Here is a 15,797-nt window from a genome sequence, read left to right on the forward strand (position 1 = left end):
GTAGTATTTTTACCAATATGTTGCTAGTGCTTTAACTTAAGTAAAGGCTCTGAATACTTCTCCCACCACTGGATGTATGTCTTGGGACTTTCATGGCCATCCAACCACCGAGACCTTTTTTCCTAACTGATCCATAGCTTAGACACTTGCAGAGGTCAATTTGAAGAAATACCATATCCTTCAAATTATTCATTTCTCTTTGTTTGCTGTGGTGCATAATCCCTTACTCACTCACACACATCGCAGCAACCATATGACAAGTTATTTCTAGCAGTGAAAAAAGCATTTCTGACTGAGACACATATTCATTAAAATTAAATTAAATTAAATATCTTGGTCGCTACATTACAGATCAGTTATCTGATGATGAGGATATACTCAGGCAGTGTCGCATATTATATGCCCAAGCTAACATGCTGGTAAGAAAATTCCACATGAGCACGGATGATGTCAAAATTAGTTTGTTTAAAGCATATTGCACTCCTTTGTATACTGCTCCCTTATGGACTAAGTTTAAAAAGGGCAAGCATGCAGAAGCTCAAGTTTGCCTATAATGACTGTATGAGGATACTGCTCAACAAACCCAGGTGCTCTAGAGCAAGTGACTTGTTTTGTAATGCAGGGGTCAGCACCTTCCAGGCATTATTGAGGAGACTTATCTACAAATGTATGTGTCGCCTGTATGTCTCCCAGAACAGCATTGTTATGCTGTTAGTAAATCCTAGGTTTAGTGCCATACGATACCAATCATCACTATGGAAACACTGGTATAAGTGTCTTCTATAGAAATGTAGTATTGTGGTTTCTTCTGTTTTTATTTCTTTGTATAGGTTTCTCTTTCTTTTTTAATGTATGTTGTATGTTATGTCTGTGTCTTCTGAATGGACTTTGAGTCCGGAATAAAAAGTTGATTGATTCAAATACAGTGAGTACGTGTGTGCCTGTGTTCCTGTAGTGTGCTCCTATGGACGCAACCCAAAATGAAAGAGCATTTGAGCTGGACAAATATCCCCTTGATCTTTCCAAGAAGTATGACATTTCCATCAGTCAGTGGCCTGGCCATAACATAACCTGAACAATTAAATTCATCTTCAAATAGCTCCTGTGCGCTTGTTCATTTTCAGTTAAATTGATAGCAGACAATAGTCATATTCTATTATCTGTCTTTTAATGGGCACGCAAGAGAATGTAACCTTTAAATGATTGATACTAGTGTGCATGCTGCCTTGACCTCTGGAGTTGATGCCGTCCCTCAGGGTGAAGGCTGTTTCTGAATGGAGATGCGTGATGTCAGCAGAGTGATGCTGTGGGATTATACAACACATCTTGCAAACACCACGCCTCTCCTTCTCTCTCTATCAGTCTCTCCATCTGTGATGCACTTGTGTGCGTGCATACACACACACACACACACACACACACACACACACACACACACCCACCAGCTGAGGCTATCTGCAGCTCTTCAGCTGTGGAGAGCAGGCACATTCAACTAAAAAGCACCTCCAACGTCGTCGTTTCTATTTCATGACAGCGTGTGCTCGGCACCAACGTTGAAGTGAAAATTTTAAGCGGGCAATTTATTTTTGCGTTTCACTAGTTTTAATGGACTGTGATTACAATGATTACAACATGGAACAAATATGGAGCACATTGGATGCAATTATATGTGCAATGGAAACTGGTGGTGGTGGGGGGGCAGTCTAAGCAGCGATGAAATGGAAGAGCACTAATTTGTATGGGGTGTCAGAGGGCATTGAGCGAAATAGTTAGAATCACTTCAGAGGGTATGAAGGAGACACGTACTGCTGGAGCATAAAATCATCCTAATGTATTTGACTGGCCATTTGGTTGGCTTGTAAGGAGATACCAACAGAGCCTTAGCATTAAAAGCATGATACAAGAGTAATATGTACTACCTTTAAAGCATTGAATGACTTGGCTCCAGCTAAACATATATTGTAGATATGTAGTACTGAAGCTGTATTCTTTATCTTAAAAAAATGAGCCATTTCATTTTTTCCAAAGAAATAAGTTCAGAATTATAAGGAGGTTTAGCATTTTCAACTTTGTTTTTGTCTCCTTACAGAGAAATTGCGAGTAGAAATGAATTCATATGGTGACTAAATGTGACTGATTCAGAGCCTTTGTTTTGGTGATATGTATTAAGTTTAAAACACATTTTAACTACAAAAGTGCTACTTAAAATTAAATATATGATGATGCCAGTTTTTGATGAATGCGTTGCCACACGTGTTAACTGGATGATGGGAGGAGTAGGCCTACCTAACGTAATTTAGTTTAATAAGGCTTTTGATCTCACCATAAATTGTGTCACCATCCATCCGTGACCTTTTATCGGCAGATACCGTGCTGCGTGGCCCCTTTATGTTGTCGACCTGCGGAATGCCGGAGCTTTGGCCCCCAGCCGACAGGAGGGTGTTTATCACCGTCTCTGTCAGAGGGAGAGGGGGCTACTGAACTGCGACAGCAACTCCACGGTGGTTTTAGCCTGTGAGTCATCGCTAGAGGGTTTAACTCTTCATGTGCCATGATAAGGGTGGTGGTAAAACGGCATATTGTTTTACACCAAGATGACCAAAGTGCTTTTGCCACAGATGAAATAGTAAAATTGGTGCCTAAATGTTGATGTTTACATTGGTTGGAAATGAGCATTGGCATATTTCCCCTCTGATTTAAGATAGTTTTAATAAATTGTGTTAATGCAAGGTGAACGGTTCACATGAATGAGAATCCACATAAACATATGGCTCTTTGTGAGACATGGGCAGCAGTCCTGAAGTCAGTACATCTGCTCCCGGACTTTCAAAAATCTTTCCAATGGATAGCTTCTACAGGGCGGAGAACTATTTCATGCAGCGAGCTTTTTAGTATGCCATATAATAAACCTGAATCATTTGGATATTTTTTTTTTTTTAGGACTGGCTATTGCGTGTGTTGTGTGATGACGCGGTGGTCAGGTGTTGCCTCATATAACGAGGGGAGCTGTCCAAGTGCTGAAAACAGAAGAGAACAGCACCGTTACTGAGGAGATGCCATACACCTTCGCTGCTGTCTGAGCTTTATTGCCAAAGGTAAGACACGTCTTTTTGTACGTTTTCATGATTTTTGAGTTCAAATCCATATCCAGTCGTCTAAGATTGAAAGACAATTGTTGTTTTTCACGTTCGCCTTTCGCATATCTCGACACTTGTCGTGTTAGAATGGGGGTTATAAATGGGACAAAACGAGCATCCTCAACAATCTATGATTAAAATGCGTTGTTGCTTAAGTGAAATAACGACGAAATAAAGGTTTTTTTCTAATGAAGGTTTTGCTATGCTGGGGGAATCGGATGTTGAGGTTGCCCATAACAACGCGGGGAATGACTCATCCAGTGATGTGAATGTATCTCCTTCTCCTCACGCGCAGTATCGTTTCATTCAATTTGTTGAGCGTAACTCCCTGGTAGGCATACAAATCCCGGATTTTTTTTCTAAAAACAGACTCGCACGCGCACGTTTATGCGTGTTGCTTTCGAGTAAGTTTTTGGCCAGAATAAATCTAGATCGTGGATTTGGCTTATTTTGTTTTTCAATTCCTTTATTGACATGTTATGCTCTCTTGATTTGCAGGTAATAAATTGCCTATAATGCTGCATTTCCACCACAAGTTGCCCGCGGGGGGAGCCGTTGTACTGCTCGCCTTCCTCCTCCATGGATGCGCCGTGCAGGCTGCGTCTCTCCCCCGCCACTACAGGCTCCGAGGCGGTGAGGGTGAGGGGCAGCCGGCTGCCTACCCACCCAGCTCCGACATGATCAAAGCCCTGGAGTACATTGAGAACCTGAAACAGCGGAACGGGGGCCGACCTGAACCCACGGATTACGACGAAGTGGAGAAGTTCAGGGTCCTGCTTCAGCTCGCCTCGCAGCAGGACGAGAGTCCCGGAGACCGTCAGCCTGCCCCCGGCGTGCAGAGGCAGGACATTACCGCTGAGCAGCTGATGAAAACCCTGCTCAAGTCTATTCAGGATCGAGCCGGGAAAGACGTGAAGCTCAGCCCCGTGTCGGCGCCCAGAAACGACCGCCGCACGCACCGGCACCGCACCAAAGACACTGAAGTCCCCGTGAGCGCACCGGCAGACTACGGTAATTTCCCCAGACCCCACAAGAAATACCCGCTGATGTTTGAGGACGAGGAGAATACAGACGCTTCCAAGCGGGCCACAGAGGACCTGGATGAGCAGTACACGCCCCAGAGCCTCGCCAATTTACGCTCCATCTTTGAGGAGCTTGGGAGGATGCCCACATTCGGCGGCCAGAAGAGAGACGTGTTCGGGGACGACGACGACGATGAGGAAGGCTTCAGCCTGAGAAGTCAGACTTACGACGATGTGGCCGGAGGAGAGGAGTGGGTTCCCGTGGAGGACAGGGAGGAGACGGAGGAGATGGTCAACGGGAGCCACGAAGAGATGGACAGAGCGCTCGGTGAGCAGGAGGAAGCGGAGAGGGAGGAGATGCAACGCCGGAACCAAGAGGAGACCGGTGATGACACTAAGATGGTAGATTACTACCTGTTGAAGGTCCTGGAGATGAGCGACCAGACGCAGAAGAGGGACAAGACGGGAGAGCAGAGGAAGAGGCTGATCCGCCCTTCCATCCTCGATCCTCGGACAGTGAAGGAGCTGCTGCAGCTCTCCCTGAGGCTCCACGTCCCTCCACAGGACCTCATCGACATGCTGCTCACAGAGGAGCTCAGGAAGCTCCACCGCGAACCCCAAGCCTCGGCTGGCCGCTACCCGAGCGGCCAGACCCCAAAGATCAGGTACTACAGCCGCAGACTGCCGCTGAAGAGCAAGCCCGTACCCGAGGACATGGACAGAGAGGACTTTTTAGACATCATCGGCGTGGAGACGATCAGTAACGAGTATCCTGTAGTGCAGAGACCCGTGAAAACCTCTCCCCCCTTAGACAGAATCCCAGTGGCGTCCAAACCTGTTGCAAATCCAGTTCAAAGTCCGGTTAAAATCTCTCCCCCCTCCGGGCGCAGGGAGAACCTCTTTTTATCCGAGCTCAACAAAATGCCTCTGAAACGTCAGGCTGACGGCGCTGATGATGATGAAGAAGATGATGGCGATGTGGAAGACGAGGTGACGACTTACCTAGCGGCCAAAATCCTCACAGAGTACCCCAACACCATCACCAAGCGGGACACCCAGTCGCAGCTGAAGGGACAGTTCCCCTACGAGCTGTACGAGCGGGTTATGAAGGACTACTTGGGGCAAGCGGACACTGAAAAGAGGCCAGTGGCCAAGAGGGAAACCGAGGTGGCCACAGAGGAGAACGTTGAGCCCACGGAGATGCAGGGGAAAGAGGAGATCACGGCCAAGACCTCGGCTCCACAGACCGTAGATGAAGAGGAGGAGCACCCTGAAAAAGCAGTGGCTGGGATGTAGCCTGATGCCCTGCAAGACGCATGGAATTATGAATATAGTATTTAATACTGTCTCAAAAATAAAGTTTGGTGGACGTGATCTAGTTTACAAAATGTATATTATATGAACTGGTATTAATATCACCCTAACGAAAATGAACTATTGCAATCTTATTGGTCCAAAAACATTTTGAAAATATAGCCTACTAGTCCCTACTTGCTGCAAGAACATTATAGAAATATATTGATATCATAGGAGATTAAAAGGTGCAATCCGTGTATAAATGAGAAGAAAAAAAACAATATATCCTCAAAACACTTTTGATTTGAACGTGTTGTCAAATTGCCAATTAATACATGGACTTATATCAAAACACAATGAAATCCAAGTTATGACAGTTGTGTGATGTTGTTAAAGGTTTGTTTACATTAATGGTGTTTGTGAACAGGCCTATATTTTCAATTATAATCAACCGAGTAACAGTAAAAACACGTATTTTCCATCAATGTCAAACTATTCAATTGTATGTGAATATATCTGTATACTTTACAGATGCCTTCAAAATCGCAAGCATAGAGTTAAGTGAAAGGAGTACTAAAGGAATATTATAGGGATTTTTTCGTTAGGGCAGTGTGCTGGGCTGAGAACGAGTGTTGTTGTGACTCGTGATATATTCAGGGTTAGTAGATTTAATGTCATTATTATGGATAATTATTTCCAAGTCTGAATATCAAACCGTTGCCTGCCTTCCAACCCTTTCATACTGCGAAGCTCTGTATTGTTGGCCTACCAGTGGTTGTGCTATGTATGCTCATTTTTAAACCATTTTGTACATGTTCAATAATGTGTGATGAATCACAGATGAATAAAGCATCAGCGGTATTATTTTTCTTCTTGCCGAGTTGTGTTGCCTTATTAAAAACACACCCAAAGCCACGTTTATTTTTTTTTACAATCAGAGGAAGCAGGGGCAATTGTTTTTGGGGAAGAAAAAAAAATAAGAATTTTGTCGACCCTAGTATACACTAAATTCCACAAGGTTTAGTGAATTTCAAATACACAATTAATGGTAAAGATTATTACTCAAAACAGTCTGTTTATCAAAAGGCATATTTTAATTATGAGCTCAAACATCATAAACTGCACATGATACCCACAGCAACTGTTCCGTTTATATACAAACGGTCCCACACATGTGAAATAGGCATATACAGATTAAAAACAATAGGAAATCCATTATTAAATCAGTCTCACTCCAATCTGTTGAAAGCGCTCGTTTTTAAGACTGAAATCACTTCTTTTTTTTTTTTTTTTATTAACTGGAGTTGCAGATTAGCACAATTTTTGGGTAGGGTTTTTGGAATAAAATCATTCAAATATATCATATGAATCATATACACAATTTAAATATAAACTCAACAAATACCACTAAAATCCCTTTTTACACCCCAAATCCTATTACTACTTCATTTATATTTCCATAACGGCAATCAATGTGAAAACAACCCTCCCCCTTCCTTCAGTTGAGCGCAGGACAAATATCAGACTTAGTCTCAAAAGGCAGTTACATTGCAGCAAAGCTTCAGGCAGAAGTGAGAAGACATTCCCTTGTCTTCTTTTGAAAAGGTTCAATAGAATCTAAGTAAATTCCATATCCATATTCAGAAACTTCTTTGACTCATATACAGTACATTCGGGTCCTGGGTTCCTCCCCGCTGTTCCTTTACGTCCGTCCTTCTTCCCCTCCTCCATGGGTTAAAATGCAGGTTTGCTCATATACTCCTCCATGGTCTTGAAAAAAAGAAGAAAAAAAAGTTTAGTTAAAAAAAATCAGGTTCCCAGCCTTGTAAAAATGCATTATGATACAATTAACAATTCACATGCACACATCTACACATCACCTGTTATTAAGTGCCGAGCACACCAACTAACACAAGCAGAACATCTAACCTTTCTGTCCATATTCCATGTCATCCAAACAGCTCCACCTCAAACCACTCACTGCTGTCATCCTGAAGCGATAATGGTCAAAATGAATGGGAGGCTACGCTGCACATAATCCAACTCTTGATTCAAAAATGTTAGTCAGCCCTATTCAGAAGCACAGAACAACACACCCAGTTAACTACTGTACCACACAGAGCCATGAACCTACAGGGGAGAGCGGGAAGCATCAGCCAAACACTAAACCTACGCAACGGTCTAGGGAAATCTGTCTCTCACTCGCAATAACACTGGCAGAGAGAGAGAGAGAGAGAGCGCAAGAGAGATACACAGACACACACACACACACACACACAGAGGGGAAAGGGAAACCAGCAGCACAAACACTGTACAAAAAATGAGCTACAGCTAATATTCACAAGCCTATAACTATGAGAGAGAAAGGCACACCAGGGACTCAACACCACGGTTAATTGAACTCATTATGACACATACTACTTGCAAGATTGTTAGGCACACACACACACACACACAACACACACACACACACACACACACACACACACACACACACACACACACACACACACACACACACACACACACACACACACACACACACACACACACACACACACACACACACACACACTAAACTAAGTTCCCATACTGAAGCTTGATTCATGTTAAGTGTTATAAAGAACCAAATTTAGGCATCTGGATCCGTCTAAGTACTGCACAACCAGTGTTGGAAGAAGTATTCAGATCCTTTACTTTAAGGTGCAGTAGATAAAACTTATAAAACTAACTTTCTGTCATATTTGCTGAAACTGACCCTATGTTTGAGTAGAACTACATGAAGCAGGTAATACAAAATAAATAAAAAATCCAGCTCCTCTGGCACCACCTACAGCCTGTAGTGCAATTTGCAAAAATCCACAGCTCCCTGTTTAGATGCACCAATAAGGGATGGGGCGTCTAACTGCGTGTCAATCACTGCTCATGCACAGGCATTCATTCCCTCGTGGGGGGAGGGGCTTAGGAGACGGTTTTGGGCTTTAGCAGAAAAGGGGAGGGACTGAGAAGTAGTCAATGTTCAAATTTTTGGGCTAAGTCCTGGACCTTCAAAATCCTACCTACGGCACCTTTAAGTAAAAAGTACTACTACCACCACACTGTAAAAACACTCTTACAATACTATTTCACTTAAAGTATTTAAAGTAAAAGTACTCAATGCAGAAAAATCCTCACATTTTAGAAACTGGAAACTATCAAAAACAGTTCTGTCAATCAACTAAGCGTTTAATCGACTAATCGTTTCAGCTGGACTTGTAGGCCTGTATATTGTTGGGTAATGTAATTTATAAAAAAATCTTGATTTGTAAAGTAACTAAAGCTGTCAGATGAATGTAGTGGAGTAAATGTTTTTCTCTGAAATGTAGTGGAGTAGAAGCAGAAAGTGGCATGGAAAGAAAACACTCAAATTTGTACTTAACTACAGTACTCTGTAACATTCCACCACTGCCCACGACGGTGATAAAACAAAAGATGCAATCAACACTAAACTACATTCAAAACACGTCACCGATTCGTTAATTAAGTCGAGCCATGCAACAGATGTAACGTGCTCACACCACAGTAGCAAGCCACGCCTTGTGTTGTGCATCTCACCTCCTGTAACATGTCCGAGGCTTCAATGGAGCGATTCACCATTTGTTTGGAGGTTTCTTGTATTTCGCCTCCCATGAGAAACTCATCCAGGATAAAATAGGCCTTCTCAAAGTTAAAGATTATGTCCAGCTCACACACCTGAGAGGAGGTTAGTGTGATTATTATTAACAGTGCAGAATGTACTTACATTGGTTACATTTTGACTTTGAAACTGCGGTTTGATTATGATCTGTACAGCCTAGTTCAACAGCTCATGTGCTTTTGAGTTGAGCTACCATCACATTTCAACAGTTACACTGCAGGCTAGAGTTGCATGTTGAATAAAAGAGGGTGAAACACAATGAAATACATTGCCAAAATATTTGTCCAGCAGCTCCACGTAGCGATGAATAACCTCCAGGGCTATCAGCTCATTCTCCTGGTTCTCTATGGCCAAGCAGAAGAACAAGCTTGCATACCTGAGGAAAAGGTGACACGGTGAGGACTTGCAGCTGATATTAATATAAGAGTTCTAAATGATATATACGGCAGGGGTAACTATGATTGGAAAAGAGACTAGTGGTCCTGCTGCTTCAGAAGCAGATTAAGTAATTGAACTAGAAAAACAGACATGCGGGTGGGGGGGGGATAAAAGATTATTTACCTCTTGTAAATAATCTTCAGGTCTTTCCAGTGCAGGAAGTTACAGGAGCGGGGTTGCCGTGCCAACACCATTGTGGTCATGTCCCTGATAATCTTCTTCTTCTCACGTTCCGATATGGGAGTGAACCACTTCTGCAGACGCAGCTTCCCCTGGCGACTGAAGAGCAGCAGGAAGCGCATCTAGCAACACAGACACACGGCACGGGTCAGAGGGGCAACCGTGGCGCATGAAGAACCGTGGGGGTGACTCGTGTGTGTGTGTGTGTGTGCGCATGGACAAATACGCACACATGTTGGCACAAAGTCTTGGCAGAGGATATTAATAACTACCCTTCAACACACAAACCAAGGGTCAAATGAGTGGTTTCCTGTTGTCATGGCTCATTAAAGAGTAACTCCACGGACCCAAAACATCGCAGGGGGCAATAAGGATTTGGGTTTCGGATGTTTATATAATGTGATTCCAGTGGAAATAGATTTGGCTACGTGTCAAAATGGACATTAATCCCCCCATCTCTATTGGAATCACGCTGACCCACCAATTCCTTTAAATCTTCCTTTCATTGTTGAGGTAAGAGGGAATATAAGGTTAAATTAATTGATTTTTTTTTTTTATTAACATTGTCTTACAGACCCACCAGTCTAAGGCACAGATAATGTACTGTATATAGCCTACTCATGTTGTGCAACAAGCACCGTTCCAACCCGCCAACATTTCTCTGAAAGCCCATTTCCCATGTGTTGTTATGCTGCAGCCATGGTAAAAGGCTTCTTAGAATTGAGTATACGACCCAACAGAACATATGGATTTGACGAATTGTTCAAATACCAAATATGGGACCAAATACAATATGGGACATATTGTTGTAAACATTTTTTCTCTAACTTTGTAGTCATTTTGTAGCCAATTTTAGAGTTCAATTTCAACAACTTCAAAAAGAACAATACCTAGAGGCGTTATCAGGATTATAAAACCACATATACTGTAGCCTACAACATTGACATAAAACCACATTAGGCTACTAGAAAAACAGCAGTCCTACAACCAGTCCTCATTCTGCTACTTCCAGGTGGCTGCAGATCTGCTGAAACTCTGTTCTTTTAAATCAAGGTTGAAGACTTTTCTGTTTGACGCTGCATTATTCTTATTTTCTCTTCTCTTTAAAATTGCTCTCTTATGTTTTACGTAAAGCACTTTGAATCGCCTTGTTGCTGAAGTGTGTTATACAAATAAAACTAGCCTTTCCTTGCTTTATATCCCCTTGTCTGCCCATATGGAAATTAATATGGAAAAACTGCCACCAAGGTAGGACTCAACGACTGGCGGTGACCAAACCGGTTTTACTGAGGGGACCGGTTGAGAAAAAGGTAGCCTACACCTTACTTCCGGGCTGTCACTTTATGCCAATGAAAGCGCAATAAAACACACAATTAAACCTTATAGGCTACAATAGAAATGGAGCTGCTGTTGCTTGGCGGCCTAGCAAAAACAAACAAGTTCCCTGGTGTAAAAAGGAAGAGGTGTGTATGTGGCTCCTAGCTTTAGCTACCTATCAGGTGCGACAGGTGAACAGCCTGACGCTACCTTACAGCTTGTCGTGCGTATGAAACAACCACCAAAACACTTACCATTTTGACGCTGCGCCAAGAGTTAGAAAAGCTATGAAAAGAAGACAATAAATAATCACTTTAACCCTAACAAAGGGTCAACTGGTCCGGGTGAGCGCATATCTTATCCGTCGTCCGCTCCAGTCAGCGTGAAAGTTGGTTAACTCCGCCCTCGTTGCCGCCGGAGGAGCGGTGCCTGTCGGACGCGTCACCACACCTCACAAAAACCAACCTGGATGTGGTTATGTGTAGATTTGTGTTACAGGGGCTGCAGTCTCAGCCCCACCACAGCCTTTGAAGGTCTCCCACATGATTTGTACAGAGCATTTCAATAAATGAGCTGATAAAACGTAGGCTAACTAACTAAAATCACTTGACTGTCAGTGTCTGGCTGAGCGTTTTGGTGTTATTCCCATGTGGTGTCGGCAGAGAGCAGCAAGTGCTCCCTCTCTGTCCGCTTCATGTGATGCTCGTCTGTCACAGTGGTCGACCAAGGCGAGCTGATGCACTTCTTGGGATTAATATTCACTTGATAACATGTCTCTGTACCGAAATGCCATCTGGTTTTTGAACGGAATCCACCAATATACAAGGTCAGTCAACACACTGAGTCCTTCTGTTTCTGTTGAAGCCGAGTTGGTGTCTTTTAATGGACAAGCTGGCTTTGAATTCACCATTCAGCATGTTAATTGACTGGTTGGCTCCTGCTTCTACCAGCTGAGGAAGAAAACTCAAGGTCCATTGGCCCCAGCTGAGTTGGAAATGATTATCCATGCGTTTATAGATCATCTCGTCTTCACTGCACTTCTCTTTTCGCCTGCCTTAGTAAGACTTCCCTGAATCGCCTACAAGTGATGGGCCAAAATGTCCAAAAGGTCTCATGTTACTCCTTAGCTTGATTTCTTTACAATGGCTTCCAGTCAAATTTAGAATCCAGATCAAGGTCCGAGCCAGCATGCGTCTGCAGCAGGCCTCTGGTCCTCTGGGCAGGGTGTGTTGGTTGTTCCTCGCTCTCGGCTCAAGACTAAAGGAGACTGTGCTGTTGAGGTTGTTGCTCCTAAACTTTGGAAGTTTCTCCCATTGGACCTAAGATCTGTGGACACTTTATATATAGATATATATATATATATATATATATATATATATATATATATATATATATATATATATATCTATATCTAAAAAAAAAAAAACAGCTGAAGACCCATCTGTTTACTTGCTTTTGTTTTTTAATTTGTCTGAATTTCACGTCTTTTGTTCTGTTTTCTACTTGCTATTGTGTTTTTCTGTTGTGAAGCACTTGTGACGTCTGCTCTTAGAAGGTGCTATATAAATAAACTTATTATATTACTTTGGAGATGTAAAGACATTGCTGTCAGGGGATGCTCAGGAAGTCAGTCAAAGTGTGTATATATATATATATATATATATATATATAGTCTAAATTATTAGTCTTATACTTGTTGACTGTCTAAATATAGGATTTATTGTCTGTAAAATGTATTTCATGTCATTTATTTAAACCTAAAGACTATCAAAGGTCTGATCAGCGTATGGCACACACCACACAAACCGGCCTTTATGTACAGTTACAATAGTCCCACTGACAGATGATGTGTCTTGAGGATGACATTCCCATCAGCTGATTCTACTGAAGCTAAAATTAGAAGATGGAAAATAGAAAAAAACATTGCACATATTGATTAGTGTGTCGTCCTTGTGCCTTTTAGGAAGGGATATGAGGCAGCATTTAAAGACTTTGAGCCCCAAGACCTAGATGTGTCCGTTGTGGGAAGGTCTTTTATGATCACCGGCGCCAACAGTGGAATTGGCAGAGCAACAGCCATGGCTATAGCCAAGAAAGGTAAAAATGCGGAGGAGAGGAATGCTCTCTGCAATGCATTTGATATTGATAGTAAATAAACAATGTTTTGTTTCCAGGTGGGACAGTGCACATGGTGTGTAGGAACAAAGATAAAGCAGAAGAGGCCAGGGTGGACATCACTAGTGAGTCTGGGAATACGGTGAGCGTTGTTTGCCTTGAACATGCCTAACACTAAATGGGGGAAAGAAGTGACAAATTTCCTGATTTGTGCGTGAGGTGAGACCGATACCTATCTGGTTATTCCAGGAGGTATACATTCATATTGTGGACATGTCAGAGACACGCAAAGTCTGGGAGTTTGCAGAGGCCTTCAAGAAGCAGTATCCAGCCTTGAATGTGTTGGTAGGTGACGCTTGTACCCTTTAACCTTCATCACAAATCTGCCCTATAAACTAATGATGTTGTTCCTGTTTGATCTGACTTGTTTGTCGTGTATTTCATGACAGATAAATAATGCAGGGTGTATGGTGCACAAGAGAGAGCTTAATGCTGAGGGCCTGGAGAAGAACTTTGCTACAAACACTATGGGTGAGACTTCACTCTGTCACTCATGTCTTAAGAGTGCCATGCTGCTGTATATGTAACTGTGTTTTGACTCTCTCTTTAGGAGTGTACATCCTCACCCAGAGTCTCATACCACTTCTACAGAAGAGCCGGGATCCAAGGGTGGTATGCACGCACGCGCACGCACGCACACACAGCTCATCTGCATCATGTGGACAGCATAATGCCACTTTTGTCCAGGCTCTAGTGGCTGTTGTCTAAACACACTGTGCCTCTTTTCTCCCTGCCTGTTAGATCACTGTGTCCTCAGGAGGCATGCTGGTCCAGAAACTCCGAGTCGATGACTTGCAGTCAGAGAAGGGCGACTTTGATGCCGTCATGGTCTACGCCCAGAACAAGGTAGGAGAGGACAATGTAATCCAGGTTATAAGACGGGTATATCTGTGTTGGAGTTCTCCTTACTTCTCACTGAGTTTGGATTTGTCTGTATAATGTGGTTGAACAGAAGACAAAAAGACATAAATTAGTAATGCAAAATCCATTTACAGCTGAGGTAACATTGTGTTGTTTCTTCCCAGAGACAGCAGGTAGTGCTGACACAACAGTGGGCCAAAGCTTACCCACTCATTCACTTTTCTGCCATGCATCCAGGCTGGGCAGATACACCAGGTACTGACTCATTAGGCAGCTGACCCAAAGGGCCTGAAAAGTATTGTTTCTGCTGGTAATTTTTCTTAGTTGTTTTTTTTCCATTCTCAATAAAATCGCACATACTGTACTTGCACAGCAATATAGCGACAATTCTCCTGATGGGGGTGCTACAGCAAATGTCTACAGGGCATTGTTATACAGTAAATTGAGCCGGAATCAGTTATATTAAAATGGTGCTTACATGTTAATGCATGAATAATACTAATCCAATATTATAACATGTAATAAATTATGTAAAATTGACAGAGCCAATTTTGGCTTAACTTTCATACTTTTAAGTACAGTACATTTTGTAGAAACCTTGCTTGTTTGATATGCTTCAATAGAAAAAAAAAACAAGTCTGTCACTTTGTTACTAATTATTAGTCTAAAAATACACACACCACTAACCCTGGCTGATTTTTCCACCCATTTCCAGCCATTTCTACATCAATGCCTCAGTTCCACCAGATGATGGGGGAGAGGCTGCGCAGTGCAGAGCAAGGAGCCGACACGGTTGTGTGGTTGGCCTTGTCTAGAGCTGCTGCCAGAACATGTGGCGGGCAGTTCTTTCAAGGTGAACAGCATGAAGTGTCGACAGTTTCTTCCACAAAACACAGATATGTTCCTTTCATGTTTTTTTTTTTTATCTTCTTAGATGAATTCTGACAGATTTGTGTTTTGCAGATCGTACGCCGGTTCCTGTCCACCTGCCTCTGGCCTGGACTCACAGTTCTGCTGAAGAGATTCAGAGTTTCATGACTCAGCTGGAGACTTTGGCCAGAGCCATATGTCACAACCTGATGTAGAGCTCATTCCAGACCTCAAGCGGTCTGAATTCTGATACAAATGTTACACCATATACTAAGTGACAAATTAATGCATTAGCTTAAATAAGATCAATTTCTGAAAAAAAAAAAAAAACATTTGTCTAATGTGCTTCCTAATTCTACACAGCATTATGTTCAGGACAGTGCATAGCTCAGGGTCACTTGATTAATCTGTGATGTGAAGATGTGGTAACTGGACTGTTTGCATTGAAAATGTACTATTGAATTAAAGACAAAAGTAGATTTGGATGAAATCTCTCAATAGCAGTTACTGAACACATGTAACAACATGCCTATTAAGATAAAACATCTACTGGGTTATCTGCTGGATGTGAATTGGAAAAGTGTGTCACTGCACCATAATCTACAGCGCTTACATATTTGTTGTCTGCTCCCGTTCAAATTTCTCAATCCTCACAATGAGCCAATTTGGGCTCAAAATATTGCACTTTTCTTCACGTTATAAAGTAGAAAAAAGCAGCAGCAGATAACACTGTTGTAAGTCCTTTGGGAGAGAGATTTCAGTTACAATCTTTAGACCGAATTGATGTTTTCGTACTTACTGCAATGTAAAAATCACAATGGGGAT

General features: G+C 42.5%; 3 protein-coding genes across 6 annotated transcripts; 2 read left to right on the plus strand and 1 right to left on the minus strand.

Annotated features, from left to right (window-relative positions):
- Positions 1-2,961: 2,961 nt before the first annotated feature.
- Positions 2,962-6,327, plus strand: scg2b (secretogranin II b). The gene is made up of 2 exons (XM_039816730.1): positions 2,962-3,095; positions 3,636-6,327. The coding sequence occupies exon 2, from the start codon at positions 3,653-3,655 to the stop codon at positions 5,453-5,455; it is 1,803 nt and encodes a 600-aa protein (XP_039672664.1). The 5' UTR covers positions 2,962-3,095; positions 3,636-3,652; the 3' UTR covers positions 5,456-6,327.
- A 201-nt stretch (positions 6,328-6,528) lies between these two features.
- On the minus strand, positions 6,529-11,576 carry LOC120568965 (AP-1 complex subunit sigma-3-like). 2 transcript variants are annotated; one of them, XM_039816735.1, is made up of 6 exons: positions 11,321-11,576; positions 9,693-9,871; positions 9,399-9,507; positions 9,050-9,187; positions 7,385-7,446; positions 6,529-7,225 (listed from the first exon to the last, which is right to left on the minus strand). In XM_039816735.1, the coding sequence occupies exons 1-5, from the start codon at positions 11,321-11,323 to the stop codon at positions 7,405-7,407; spliced, it is 471 nt and encodes a 156-aa protein (XP_039672669.1). In that variant the 5' UTR covers positions 11,324-11,576; the 3' UTR covers positions 6,529-7,225; positions 7,385-7,404. The 2 variants fall into 2 exon arrangements, with proteins under 2 accessions (XP_039672669.1, XP_039672670.1); XM_039816736.1 differs by lacking the exon at positions 7,385-7,446.
- A 189-nt stretch (positions 11,577-11,765) lies between these two features.
- Positions 11,766-15,462, plus strand: LOC120568964 (dehydrogenase/reductase SDR family member 12). Of its 3 annotated transcripts, none has more exons than XM_039816731.1 (10): positions 11,766-11,892; positions 13,030-13,163; positions 13,241-13,323; positions 13,431-13,526; positions 13,631-13,712; positions 13,792-13,853; positions 13,983-14,087; positions 14,267-14,357; positions 14,818-14,955; positions 15,066-15,462. In XM_039816731.1, exons 1-10 carry the CDS (start codon positions 11,837-11,839, stop codon positions 15,185-15,187), a joined length of 969 nt encoding a protein of 322 aa, XP_039672665.1. In that variant the 5' UTR covers positions 11,766-11,836; the 3' UTR covers positions 15,188-15,462. The 3 variants fall into 3 exon arrangements, with proteins under 3 accessions (XP_039672665.1, XP_039672666.1, XP_039672668.1); XM_039816732.1 differs by having other exon boundaries at positions 13,792-13,850; XM_039816734.1 differs by lacking the exon at positions 11,766-11,892 and adding an exon at positions 12,061-12,174.
- The last annotated feature ends 335 nt before the right edge of the window (positions 15,463-15,797 follow it).

This window comes from Perca fluviatilis, chromosome 11 (assembly GCF_010015445.1).
Source record: "Perca fluviatilis chromosome 11, GENO_Pfluv_1.0, whole genome shotgun sequence".
Lineage (NCBI taxonomy): Eukaryota > Metazoa > Chordata > Actinopteri > Perciformes > Percidae > Perca > Perca fluviatilis.

Excerpts from the sequence above, each read along its gene's own strand:
- scg2b (XM_039816730.1), top strand. The coding sequence starts at position 3,653 with ATGCTGCATTTCCACCACAAGTTGCCCGCGGGGGGAGCCGTTGTACTG.
- LOC120568965 (XM_039816735.1), bottom strand. Across the intron at positions 9,188-9,398 it reads TGGACAAATATTTTGGCAAT|GTGTGTGAGCTGGACATAAT; the intron begins GTATTTCATTGT and ends ACCTCCTCTCAG. Across the intron at positions 7,447-9,049 it reads CCTCGGACATGTTACAGGAG|GATGACAGCAGTGAGTGGTT; the intron begins GTGAGATGCACA and ends TTATCGCTTCAG.
- LOC120568964 (XM_039816731.1), top strand. The coding sequence starts at position 11,837 with ATGTCTCTGTACCGAAATGCCATCTGGTTTTTGAACGGAATCCACCAA. Across the intron at positions 13,527-13,630 it reads ATCCAGCCTTGAATGTGTTG|ATAAATAATGCAGGGTGTAT; the intron begins GTAGGTGACGCT and ends ATTTCATGACAG. Across the intron at positions 13,713-13,791 it reads CTTTGCTACAAACACTATGG|GAGTGTACATCCTCACCCAG; the intron begins GTGAGACTTCAC and ends CTCTCTCTTTAG.